Source organism: Physeter macrocephalus, chromosome 4 (assembly GCF_002837175.3).
Source record: "Physeter macrocephalus isolate SW-GA chromosome 4, ASM283717v5, whole genome shotgun sequence".
Classification (NCBI taxonomy): domain Eukaryota; kingdom Metazoa; phylum Chordata; class Mammalia; order Artiodactyla; family Physeteridae; genus Physeter; species Physeter macrocephalus.
In genome coordinates this window covers 48,482,978-48,493,323 of record NC_041217.1, presented here as the reverse complement: position 1 = coordinate 48,493,323, position 10,346 = coordinate 48,482,978, and the positions used below count along the sequence as shown (strand labels likewise).

The 10,346-nt window shown below is 44.8% G+C and overlaps 1 protein-coding gene across 1 annotated transcript in view; it reads left to right on the top strand.

Annotated features, from left to right (window-relative positions):
- The window catches only part of SEC16B (SEC16 homolog B, endoplasmic reticulum export factor), a 56,837-nt gene that overhangs the window by 20,988 nt on the left and 25,503 nt on the right, over positions 1-10,346 (top strand). Inside the window, exons 3-10 of the mRNA XM_007117681.4 lie at positions 284-396; positions 1,481-1,601; positions 2,361-2,469; positions 3,690-3,834; positions 4,492-4,643; positions 5,064-5,125; positions 6,541-6,676; positions 7,166-7,396. Coding sequence (XP_007117743.2) covers positions 284-396; positions 1,481-1,601; positions 2,361-2,469; positions 3,690-3,834; positions 4,492-4,643; positions 5,064-5,125; positions 6,541-6,676; positions 7,166-7,396 — 1,069 coding nt within the window. The remainder of the gene's footprint in view (positions 1-283; positions 397-1,480; positions 1,602-2,360; positions 2,470-3,689; positions 3,835-4,491; positions 4,644-5,063; positions 5,126-6,540; positions 6,677-7,165; positions 7,397-10,346) is intronic.

The following is a 10,346-nucleotide window of genomic DNA, read 5'->3' as shown; positions in this document are numbered from 1 at the left end:
CCTGTGCCCCGCAACGGGAGAGGCCACAACAGTGAGAGGCCCGCGTACCGCAAAAAAAAAAAAAAAAAAAATCGCAGCCTTGTTCTGACACAGCGGTCCTACTCCTGCTCTGATTCTGGATTTTTTGGTTATGGGATCCAGAATGAACCATGGCTTTAGAGCAGATTCTAGACGGGGGTCACAATTCTGTCCTCTGAAGTGGTTTCGTTTGTCAAGTCCTCCGTTGGTTTTTCTCTTTACCATGCTCATCCTTGAATGACTGGCCTTCTTTGTGATTCTTTAGGCCGGGCATTGAGGATCTATATCAAAGCTATCACTCTCCAGCCCTAAGGGAAGAATATGCTTATGGAAGTTATTACTACCATGGACACCCGCAGCAGCTGCGGGAAGAAAGAGGTACGGAATAATCTCCAAGAAGCCTTAGGGATGGTGCAGCTGGTCGGATAGGGCAGAGGGCAAGGGGGCCGTGCTCGGAACCTCACCCTGGGCCTCCTGCTCGGCTGAGGTAGAGCCCCAGCCTCACCTGCTTCTTTCTTGGCCAGATGAGGCCACAGCAATGACACTACTGCTAAATGTCTTGAGAAGAAGAGATAGAAAAGAGTCATTTTTCTTTGTACGTGTAGATGATGGCACTGAAACTGTTACTACATTACTAGTATTGTGGATAGTTTGTATTTCATCCATATTTTTCTTCTAAGATTATAGTCTCTGACCAAGTAACAGTGAAGTCAGTTCTTAACAGTGACGTCATCAAGTGTGTGGCTGGGCTGTAATGAGTCTGACCATCACTTACCCTGAGGGAGGCAGATATGTACAAAAAAGAATTTAAACCTTACACCAATAGCAAGGCTTTAGGTAGGTATTAAAGGCATCTTCTGACCTGCTAGCAAAGAGAAACCTGTTTCAACGTTGAAAACACAAACATCCGTGCACACACATAGGATCCCCACTGTTGTACCATTGTATAGAGCCGTGCTAATTGGTTCAGAGAGATGCATCTTATGGACTTTCACTGTTGGCTTTTACTTATCAACTTTACTCAATTTGGCAAATATGGTCAGCCCTCCGAATCTGCGGGTCTGCCTCCAACTGATGATTGAAAATATTCGAAGAAAAGAAAATTCTAAAAAGCAAAACTTGAATTTGCTGCTTGTAGGCAACTATTTGCATAAGCACCTACATTGTATTTACTATTTACATAGCATTTACATTGTATTAGGCATTATAATTCATCTAGAGATGATTTAAAGTATATGGAGGATGTGCATAGGCTATATGAAAACACTACACCATTTTATATAAGGGACTTGAACTTCCCCAGGTCCTGAAACCAATCCCCCCCGTGAATATGGAGGGATGATTGTATGTTTTTATACCTGCTGTGCTTCAGTAACTCAGCTTCATGGCTTGCTAGTGTCTTTCTGAACTTTTAGGAATAGGAAGTGACCTGTCTTTATTTTGTTTTTTTCTGAGGGTGCAGTGCCAAGGCAAGGGAGTCCTTATATCTGGCATGAAGATTATCAAGATCAAAAGTACCTGAATGAACACCAACATGAAAACAAGAATAGTCCGTTTGGAACAAATAGTGAGACCCAGTTCCAGTAAGTGTGAAAGGAGAGGCCGGTTCAACATGATTCAGCCAAACGCAGGCTATGTTAGGCAAACCTTATGTCATCTGGTGCTGGTCCCTCATCTTCAGAAGCCCATCTGCTTTTGTTCTGGCCACAGGGGTGTGAGAGTAGCCTGGGTTGGCTGGGACCAGCTGCTCACATGGACACTAGGAGGAGGGACTCTTAATTCTGAGAGGTGGTTCCCCAAACCTGTGAGATTACTTGAAGTCCATCTTAGAGGAGGGCCTTAATTCTATGTTGGCCTCGGAACAGATGTGGCCTTGCAGAAGTTCTCCTGATTGGGTCCTGCCTGGGGCTGGGGTGCTTCTTCTCTGCCCCCTCCTGTGCCCTGAGAATGGACTCTCCCGTGGGATAAGGTGAGCAGGGAACAGCATTTTGTTCAAGCACCTGTCTGGTGCCCTTAGACCTGGTGCCTTAACCCTGCCTGGAACTCACCAACCCAGCTGCTCTGATTTAACTTATTCCAGGACGTCAGGCTACAGAGACCGAGCCTCCTCTGCAGGGTTTGGGGCCACTTCTAGTAACTGTACTATGAACCCCAGGAGCTCCTGTTTTTCTGGTCTAATAGACTGAGGCGGAGAAATGGAGGACAAGGCTTTTCCCTGCGACACATGGGCCAACCCGACACCTGCCCACGCTTTGCAGCAGAACAGCCTCCAGCAGAGAGCAGCTCAGCCTTGCTGGCCTGCCCTGGACCCCCTCTCACCTGCTCCTGTCATTTTGCCGCAGATCTAAGCATTGGAACCCTTATAAAGACAGTCCTGCTTCTAACTCTGGACAGGAGAGGCCTGGGGACTTATTTCTGGAGAGTCTGCTAACTGGGGCCCAGAAAAACAAGGTAACCTGAAGTGACATGGGGCTGGTGGTCTGTGACAGTGCATCACACCTGCCCTCGTCAGTAGGGGCAGAGCAGGGCCCCGGGGGGGGCGGGGTCCCCAGTGGCCAGCAGTCTGAGGGGCCCCATTCCTCCCCAATTGGCAGAGCCTCTCCCCACCTCTTCCTTTCCTTGCCCCCTGTTTCAGTCTTCTGGATCTGGCGCCCTGATCTGGCCCTTTTGCAGTTTTTTGCCAAGTTGGCTGGATCAGGAAATGTCACCCAAGTCACTCCAAGGTAGGAAAGAGAAGAGGCTGTCACCGGTACCCCGGTGGATTAGCAATTCGGTTTACCCAGGAAGTGGGAAGTTGCTAGAATCTTTTAATTCAGGTCTGAAAAGCAGAACTTTTCTTGACTCTTCCATCTCTCTTTTCTAAACTCTTACTGTGGGTACCAGCTGGGTTACAAAATGGAGTTCTTGAATTTTTTTTTACAATAAACTTTAAATTTTGGAATAATTTTAGATTTATGGAAAAGTTACAAACATACTACAGAGAAAAGCTCTTCATTTTTGACAGTCTTATATTAATTTTGTATCCCTGATGAGATTTGTATGATTTGTGGGGACAGTTTCTTCTGTACACCTGATGCTTCACAGGGCGGGGCACCTATTATGACTAACAGTAACAGCAACACAATAACAGCGGCCATACACACGTACAGCACTTTACAGTGTGGACAAAGAGCTTTTGTATCCATTGTTTGCATCCATTGTTTTACAGTCCTCAGGATGTAAGTTCCCTGAATTTCTTGTACACCTGTATCCTTAGGGAGAGCATAGCACCTGGGGCATAGTAAGTGCTCATTAAACAGTTGGTGAATGAATGCAAGAGTAAGTACTTGAACTATATAGGGTAGATATGATTATCTACATTGCAGATAAAGGTCCTGAGCTCAGCGAGTCTAAGTCACTTGTTCAAGTTCATAGCACTTGGTATTGACAAAGCTGGGATTGAATTCAGCCTCCCTGACCCCAGGACCTGCATGCTTCCCACTAGTCCACAGTGAATGCTTTAGCAAACACCTGTCAATTGAATGATCCCTTCTTTTCCTTTCAGCACATCCACATTCATTATATTTATTTGAAAGTTTGAATTTTGTTGCTTTGAAGAAACACTTGGGAGGACCGTCTCTCTGAAAGTGCTTCTGATTCTTCCCATGTGTTTTGTTGTTTTTAATTTCCAGCCATCACTGATCGAGGAGTCCAACCTTCTCCGGCAGCACGAGTCTGGTCTCACCTCCAGCAGCTATGAGCTCAGTCAGTACATGACCGATGCCTCTGAGCTGTATGACCCCATGGCTGCAGTGGCTTGGAGTCCAGTTCAGGCTGGTGGGTACTGAAGTGATCAAAGGAGTTGGCTGAGTCTGTTGAGAAGAGGGCTGGGTGGCACATGTCTTGGAAAGTCACCTTTGCCCTGTATTTCCAAGAGCAGACCATTTGTCTGCCTCATTTGTGTAGGTAGGTCTCCTGAGCAGAGTGGCCAACTTTTGGCTCCATTTCCCCCCTTTTCTCTGGTACTGGAGATTGCATCATAGCTGATTCTTGGAAGGGAACACTGCACCTAGCCATCTTCAGGCTGGGAGAGGAGGCACTCAGAGGTACTGTTAGGCAATAGGTGAAGAAAGTAAAGACCAGAGTCAGTTTGGGAAAGTGAAGGCAGGTCACAAAGGTCTGGATGTAGGAGACTTGCCCTGAGTACTGGGGCTATGAGAGCCAGAGTTCCCAGCATGTCACCATTGCTGGGAGTCTGGCCCTGGTACATTATCATTTGCACCAAACCATCAACTCCTTGCATTATATTCTGACATATTCTCAGAGGTTCAGATCTCACTCAGAGCATGGGCTTCTTCTAGTTATGTAGCCCATCCAGACTCTTATCTTGGTCCCAGGTGGAATTTGGAAAGAAGTGTGTCTGTGGAGTATTTCCAAAGTAAAGCAAAGCAGTGGCAGTAATGCTAACAGTGTCCATCTGTGTCTGTTGGTCAGAGGACATCTCAGCAGCTGGTCCCAAGACACCCATGAAGTTCTATATCCCTCACGTGCCTGTGAGTTTTGGGCCAGGAGGTCAGCTGGTGTGTGTGGGTCCCAGATCTCCCAGTGATGGACAGACGGCCCTTGTTGAACTGCACAGCATGGAGGTAAACAAGATTCTGTGTCCTCGGAATGTCAGCACTCTGCTCCCTGTTTCCCTTTGCCTGAGCCCTGGGCAACTCCAGGAATAGGGTGCTCTTGGAGGGGACTGGGCCAGGCACCCTATGAATTGGTGTGTGTGTGTGTGTGTGTGTGTGTGAGTGTGTGTGCACACACGTGTGTGTGTGTGTATGAAGGAATGGCTGGGGCTCTTCTGTGAGAGAAGTAATATTAGACTTCTGTTTTTCCTGAGATGCTATTGGGTCATATTCAGCAACTAGAGAGCTCATTTTTGTCCTCTGCTATCTCCATGAGGCACTGAGCCACATCCTAGGATCACGGTTCTGGGTTCTGATGCTGGACTTGACTGAGCAATGGGGCACTGGGGGGACATAGTCTTGAAGACCAAACTTGATTTTTTGTTCCAGGTTATTCTTAATGATTCTGAGGAACAAGAAAAGATGAGGACTTTCTCAGGACCCCTGATTAGGTAAATTACCATAAGAGCTGCAAAATAAGGGCTTTTGAAACCTATAAAATCTTCCTGCCCAGATCAGCATTTTGGGGATTTGTTCTTGACTTCCTTGAAAGAAAATGTCTCTCCCCGTTGGAGTGGAATCTCCGTGCTACAAGTTGGAGCCAAATGTGGCCTGAGCCATTTTGACAAGCAATTTGAGTGTTGAAAGGCAGAAAGAAAAATTAACTTAAAGGTTTAAAAATCTGAAATCAGTTCTATTTTACAAAGCCTACATGGTAAGGGGCTTTAGCGTTCTGTGTACTTAATAGTACTTAAACTGGTAGAAGAGTGGAACACAGCCTGGGAAATCAGAGGCAAGTGGATCATATGGAAAAAATTTTTCTGGAGAGATAAGTAACATGGCCAGCATTTGAGTTACTGGACAGTGTGCAAGTCTGCCCTCTGCAGGATTGAGCTAGAACTGCTTTTACATTGCTAGTCATGTTACTGATAAATATTCAGGATGCTCTTTGTCGTGGAGAGAGGAGTCCTGGCTGGTGTCAGAGGTGAGATAATGCACACCAAAGCCCTTAAAATATCATCACTACTGTGTAAATCTGTTCTTATCCTGAAGCTTCCCCCTCCAAGAAAATCCCCATAGTATTTTGACAGTTCCTTCAAGTAAAAATGAGTGTTGTCTCCATTTCTTACACACAGGTATACAGATGTGGGGTAGAGCACCGAGCTGGGTATTTGGACACTAGGGTACTGCTCCCAGTTTGATTGATTTCATTGAATGATCTCAAGCAAATAATAATTCCTGTTTATTGAGCACTTATATACGCTACACAATTGGCTAATTCCTTTTTGTACGGAGGTAGACTTTTAAAAAATTTTTAGTTTGAAATATAGTTGATTTACAATGTTGTGTTAGTTTCAGATGTACAGCAAAGTAATTCATATAGATATATATACATATGTATATATATCTATTCTTTTTCCGATTCTTTTCCGTTATAAGTTATTACAAGATACTGAGTTGGAGGTAGACTTTTAAACTATTCCTATTTTAGCGAAAAGAGCAGAGGCTCAGAGGAGATAAGAAACTTGTGTAAGCTGAGAAGTGGCTGGCTAGATTTAAATGCAGGGTTGTCGGAGCCCAGAGTCTGTGCTCTTCCTTGCTACCAAACAGTCATTTCAGGTCTCTGGGCCTCAGTTTCCTCCTCTGTAAAATGGAGAGGGTGGATGAGAGAATCTCTGAGGTCCCTTCCTGTTCTATAAGGAAACAACTCTTCTGTAGCTATAGACTCACTACCCCCGTCCTGGGTTGTCAGGCTTCTATCCCATCTCCAGCCCCAGCAACACCCTCACACTGTAGGAGGGGACTGTGGTCCTACCCGGGGGAGGAGCCTGTCCCTCACTCTTTGCTCCCTGAAATCTCTCCATAGGGAAGATGTACACAAGGTGGACATCATGACGTTTTGCCAGCAGAAAGCAGCACAGAGTCTCAAATCTGAGACACCGGGGAGCAGAGACTCGGCCCTACTGTGGCAACTGTTGGTTCTCCTTTGTCGGCAGAACGGGGTCAGTATCACCGCGCTGGCCGGTGGGCAGGTGCAGGCTGGGTTGGAATTGAAGTCTTCCTGGGAGAGAGAAGATTTGGCTTGTGGCATGATTGATTATAAAAGGTAACATTAAAGAAGCAACGAATGGCCTCAAGGGGAAAAACTGCTCAGATGTCAATGCCAGTTTGCTAATGCTAACCTTTCCCCTGCCCTTCTCCACTAGTCTGGGGTTATCGACCAGTTCTTGGGTTACTGCGCTAAGCAGATGATACACCTAGGAGAGTGTGCATATTTCTGGTCATCTTTGTGGCTCCTGACAGGCAGAAAACAAGCATGAGAGTGAAGCTGGAGTTTGAAATACAACAATCTAAGAAGGGGCTGTCTTGTGTTTGCATGTCAGCCTCCTCCTGAAGAGGGCAGGTGCTCTGGTGCCTTCCTTCTTCAGCCTGGGCTGCCAGCATGAGGATGAATAGGATTCTCTCCCAGGATGGCCCTCTTTCCCTTGCAGTCCGTGGTGGGGTCTGACATCGCGGAGCTGCTGATGCAGGACTGCAAGAAGCTGGAGAAGTACAAGCGGCAGCCGCCAGTGGGCAACCTCATCAACCTGACGGATGAGGACTGGCCAGTACTGAGCTTGGGGACCCGGAACCTGCTCACTGGGGAGGCTCCCCCCAGCGTGGAGATGCCTGCGCAGATCGTGGAGAAATTCACTAAGTTGCTCTACTATGGAAGGAAAAAGGCAAGTGCTGTGCCCACTTCTGCTTAAAAAAGTAACCGGCATCCCCACCACTCACCCCTCCCAATTGTATGAGTGACATATACTCATTTTATAGCACTTAAGTTCAGAAAGGTACAGAGAAAAAGAAGAACACCCATAATCCTATCACTAAAAGATAATGCCTGTTAACATTTTGATATATTTACTTCTAGTATTTTCAATGCGTATATATTAAAAATCAAATTAGGGCTTCCCTGGTGGCACAGTGGTTGCGCGTCCGCCTGCCGATGCAGGGGAACCGGGTTCGTGCCCCGGTCCGGGAAGATCCCACATGCCGCGGAGCGGCTGGGCCCGTGAGCCATGACCGCTGACCCTGCGCGTCCGGAGCCTGTGCTCCGCAACGGGAGAGGCCACAGCAGAGGGAGGCCCGCATACCACAAAAAAAAAAAAAAAAATTAAATTAAATTACATATACAATTACTTCTTTCTTTTCCCCTTAAGAGTATATGGTGAAATACTCTCATGGCATTAAAATGTACCATTTAAAAAATGGACTATAGGGCTTCCCTGGTGGCACAGTGGTTGCGCGTCCGCCTGCCGATGCAGGGGAACCGGGTTCGCGCCCCGGTCTGGGAGGATCCCACATGCCGCGGAGCGGCTGGGCCCGTGAGCCATGGCCACTGAGCCTGCGCGTCCGGAGCCTGTGCTCCGCAACGGGAGAGGCCACAACAGAGGGAGGCCCGCATACCACAAAAAAAAAAAAAAAAAAATGGACTATATTCTATTATATGAATGTATCACATTTTATTTAACCAATTCACTGTTGTTGAATATATAGGCTATGTACAGATTTGTCACCCATTATAAATTATACCATTCGAACATCTTGTTGTATAAACCTTTGGCTGATTTTTTAAGATACATTCCTAGAAGTAGAACTACTCAGTTAAAGGCTATGCATCTTTTTTTTTTTTTTTTTTAATTTTATTTACTTTTGGCTGCGTTGGGTCTTCGTTGCTGTGCGCGGGCTTTCTCTAGTTGTGGCGAGCGGGGGCTACTCTTTGTTGCAGTGCGCGGGCTTCTCATTGCGGTGGCTTCTCTTGTTGCAGAGCACGGGCTCTAGGTGCATGGGCTTCAGTAGTTGTGGCTCTAGGCATACAGGCTTCAGTAGTTGTGGCTCGCAGGCTCTAGAGCGCGGGCTCAGTAGTTGTGGCGCACGGGCTTAGTTGCTCCGTGGCATGTGGGATCTTCCCGGGCCAGGGCTCGAACTCATGTCCCCTGCATTGGCAGGCATGTTCTTAACCACTGTGCTACCAGGGAAGTCCCAAGCCTATGCACTTTTAAAAGGTTCTTCACATATACACTAAATCAGTTTCCAGAAAGTTTGTTTACAAATGATATCCCCATCAGTTATATCTAAAATATACCTATCAATACTGAATACTTTAATTCCACTGATGAAGTGAGGCCTTGTTTAGTTTTTGATATGTAAATTAGAATTTATTTATTAAAAATTTTAAATTGAGGTATATTTGACAAAATTGTAAGATATTTAAAGTGTACAATGTGATGGTTTGATATACATATACATTGTGAAAGGATTCCTCCCATTTAGATAATTAACACATCCATCACCTCACGTGTTTCCCTGTTATTTTATGCCTTGTTTAATTTTGAAGTTAAACTTACATTTTACAAAAGTCTTAAATATTTGAATATATGATTGAAATCAATTTGAATCAATCTAATTAAAAAAATCAAAAGATGAAAGTGATATAATGGGAGAAATGATGCTGTCCCCCACCCCCTCCCAGCCATGCAATTTCTCTCATTGAAATATCCAGAGATATTTTCTGCATATATAATTATTTTCTCCTTTTTTCCCTTATAGCATACTATGTACCATTTCTTTACCGTCCTTTTGTCATTTAGCAAAATACTTTAGGAAACACTCTATGTTGGGGTTGGCAAATTTTTTCTGTAAAGGGACAGACAGTAAATATTTTAGGCTTTGCAGGCCATGGGGTCTCTACTCAACTGTGCTGTTGTCCCCTGAAAGCAGCCACAGACAATCTCTAAATAAATGGGTGTGGCTGTGTTTCAATAAAACTTCGTTTATCGACATAGAAATTTGAAATATATATCACTTTCATGTGATGAAACATTATTCTTCTTTTGATTTTTTTCCAATAATTAAAAAATGTAAAAACTATTCTTAGCTGGTGGGCTGTACCAAAACAGGCAGTGGGCTGAATTTGGTCTTCAGGCCACGTTTTGCTGACTCCTGTTCCTTATAGTATATAAATACCTTCCTCATTATTTCTTACGGCTGCATAGGTTTCTATAGATAAATTATAATTGATTCAACTAAACCTCTATAGATTGACATTTAGATTATTTCTAGTCTTTTGCTGTTACAAATAATGCTGCAATGAATGACATTGTCATTTTGCCCTGTGGAGAGAATATATGTAAGGAAAGTTTGTGGAAGTGGAAGCTTTGGGTCTAAGGGTATATGGTTTGTAATTTTGATAGATATCGACAAATTGCTCTTTTAGAGGTTGTACCGATTACTCTACCAGCAATGTATGAGAGTGCCTGTCTCCCCACACTGTCACCAGCCCAGTGTGTTTACAAACTTTTCGATATGTGCCAATCTGAGAGGTGAAAAAATGTATAGTAGTTATTTGCATTTCTCATTATAAATGAAGTTGAACATCCTTTAATCTGTTATTATTTTTTGTCATGGATTTTCCACATTTTCCTGTTGGATTTTTGATCCCCACTTATTGATTTGTAGGAGCGCTTTACTTTTTTAGGATTTTCTGTCCAAAATCACTTTTTTGGGGTCATATTTAGAAAGGTTTTTCCTGCTTCAAAATTGATTTATGAAAATAAAGTTGAGGGCTTCCCTGGTAGTGCAGTGGTTGAGAGTCCGCCTGCCGATGCAGGGGACACGGGTTCGTGCCCC